Genomic DNA, 2,500 nt, shown 5'->3' with positions numbered 1-2,500 from the left:
GTGAGGTTAATGGGTATGGAATGAAATGAGGTTAATGGGTATGGAATGAAATGAGGTTAATGGGTATGGAATGAAATGAGGTTAATGGGTATGGAATAAAATGAGGTTAATGGGTATGGAATGAAGTGAGGTTAATGGGTATGGAATGAAATGAGGTTAATGGGTATGGAATGAAATGAGGTTAATGGGTATGGAATGAAATGAGGTTAATGAGTATGGAATGAAATGAGGTTAATGGGTATGGAATGAAGTGAGGTTAATGGGTATGGAATGAAATGAGGTTAATGGGTATGGAATGAAATGAGGTTAATGGGTATGGAATGAAATGAGGTTAATGGGTATGGAATGAAGTGAGGTTAATGGGTATGGAATGAAATGAGGTTAATGGGTATGGAATGAAATGAGGTTAATGGGTATGGAATGAAGTGAGGTTAATGGGTATGGAATGAAATGAGGTTAATGGGTATGGAATGAAATGAGGTTAATGGGTATGGAATGAAGTGAGGTTAATTGGTATGGAATGAAATGAGGTTAATGGGTATGGAATGAAATGAGGTTAATGGGTATGGAATGAAATGAGGTTAATGGGTATGGAATGAAATGAGGTTAATGGGTATGGAATGAAATGAGGTTAATGGGTATGGAATGAAATGAGGTTAATGGGTATGGAATGAAATGAGGTTAATGGGTATGGAATGAAGTGAGGTTAATGGGTATGGAATGAAATGAGGTTAATGGGTATGGAATGAAATGAGGTTAATGGGTATGGAATGAAGTGAGGTTAATGGGTATGGAATGAAATGAGGTTAATGGGTATGGAATGAAATGAGGTTAATGGGTATGGAATGAAATGAGGTTAATGGGTATGGAATGAAGTGAGGTTAATGGGTATGGAATGAAATGAGGTTAATGGGTATGGAATGAAGTGAGGTTAATTGGTATGGAATGAAATGAGGTTAATGGGTATGGAATGAAATGAGGTTAATGGGTATGGAATGAAATGAGGTTAATGGGTATGGAATGAAGTGAGGTTAATGGGTATGGAATGAAGTGAGGTTAATGGGTATGGAATGAAATGAGGTTAATGGGTATGGAATGAAATGAGGTTAATGGGTATGGAATGAAATGAGGTTAATGGGTATGGAATGAAATGAGGTTAATGGGTATGGAATGAAAGGGATCAAAGGTAGAGTGGGTGAAGTTGATGAGGTTGGAATGAGGTGGACTTTGAGTGGAATGAGGTGGAGGGTGGAGTGGGAGGCACACCTGGTGACGTTCTCCAAATGCAGCTCAAACTTCTGTCTGACGAATAATGCCGTAAATTCTCCTTTTTTTTATTTTTTAAGAATATCTGTAGCTGGCTGTTTAAACAGTCTGTAGATTTTAGGATATTTTGCTTGTCTCCAATTCGTTTTTTAAAACATTTTTTGAAAAATAAATCAAAAAAAAATATATATATTTATATAGCAAGTAGCTGCATGTGTAGAAAATAATCACTTATAAAAATATGATAGATATGCTTCGCTTTGCAGAATCCCCCCCCCCCTTTAATTTATGCTTTTAAACAGGTAATTAGTTAATTAGTTCACCCCGCCCCTAGGTCACCACTTTGCAGCAATCCCCTAGCGTGTACTCATTCCATTTTTGTTTATCATTTTGCAAAGAGCTACTGAAAGCTTTTTGGTAGACCGATTAGCTTCAGAGGATGTAGAGTGAGAAAAGTGCTCAGGTCAAAGGTCAGAGGTCAGGAGCCCCTAGAATGTAGTCTAGAATGAAGCGTAGGAATGATGCTGAGACAAGTAGGCTTCGGCTGCACGGTCCCTCACACTCACCCTGCATGCTATGGCATCCGTCCCAACAGGAAACCTCAGGCGTGGTGAACCCGGGGTTCTCCGATTCTCCACGTGCCTCACAAGTAGCTCCAGCCTAAATCATCACCTCCACCTCCACCTCCACCACCTCTCTTCCCACAGTTACCATACACGGAGGCAGCCACCACCGCCACAGCGCCACGACCGCGGAAGAAGCTTAGGCACTGTTCGTTGCCGCGAATCTTGGGATATTTTCTGAAAGAGTAATTCTCTCCTGCGGTTCAGTTTCCACCCCCTTTGATACCCCCTTCCCTCCCTTTTCTCTATTCTCTCTTTCTCTCTCCTGCGCATGAAGTTTAGGCGGCTTGTTAGCCCTCCCCTCGCCTCCGCTTGGTCCTGCCCTTGCCCCTTGCCCTTGCCCTCACTTCTTTTAACGGACGCAGGCAATCAGGCGACGTCCCGGTCGTCCGTCGCTGGTGGCAGTGGTGGCACGGCGGCCGACATGGTAACTGGAGGGCAGACCTTGGGATGGTGACTGTGTATCTCGCTGCAGGTGGATCCTGGCATCATCAACTACGGCTTCGGTAACTTTGCCGCCGAGGAGACCCCGGCCAAGGCGGTGACGTGGGCCCCCGTGGGCTCCTCCAGCCCCGCCAAGTCCCTGGAACCCGGAGGATCGGGCGCCACCA

General features: G+C 43.8%; 1 protein-coding gene across 1 annotated transcript in view; it reads left to right on the top strand.

Annotated features, from left to right (window-relative positions):
• Positions 1–2,500, top strand: part of LOC125032491 — a gene marked incomplete at its 5' end in the record, with an annotated part of 8,893 nt that overhangs the window by 5,688 nt on the left and 705 nt on the right. Inside the window, 1 exon segment of the mRNA XM_047623651.1 lies at positions 2,365–2,500. This exon segment is cut by the window's right edge and continues 705 nt beyond it. Within this exon segment, the coding sequence (XP_047479607.1) occupies positions 2,365–2,500 (136 nt within the window).

The sequence above is a fragment of the Penaeus chinensis genome, chromosome 14 (assembly GCF_019202785.1).
Source record: "Penaeus chinensis breed Huanghai No. 1 chromosome 14, ASM1920278v2, whole genome shotgun sequence".
In the NCBI taxonomy this organism is placed as follows: Eukaryota; Metazoa; Arthropoda; class Malacostraca; order Decapoda; family Penaeidae; genus Penaeus; species Penaeus chinensis.
Note: the sequence above shows the minus strand (reverse complement) of the source record. Positions and strands in the feature narration are given on the sequence as shown.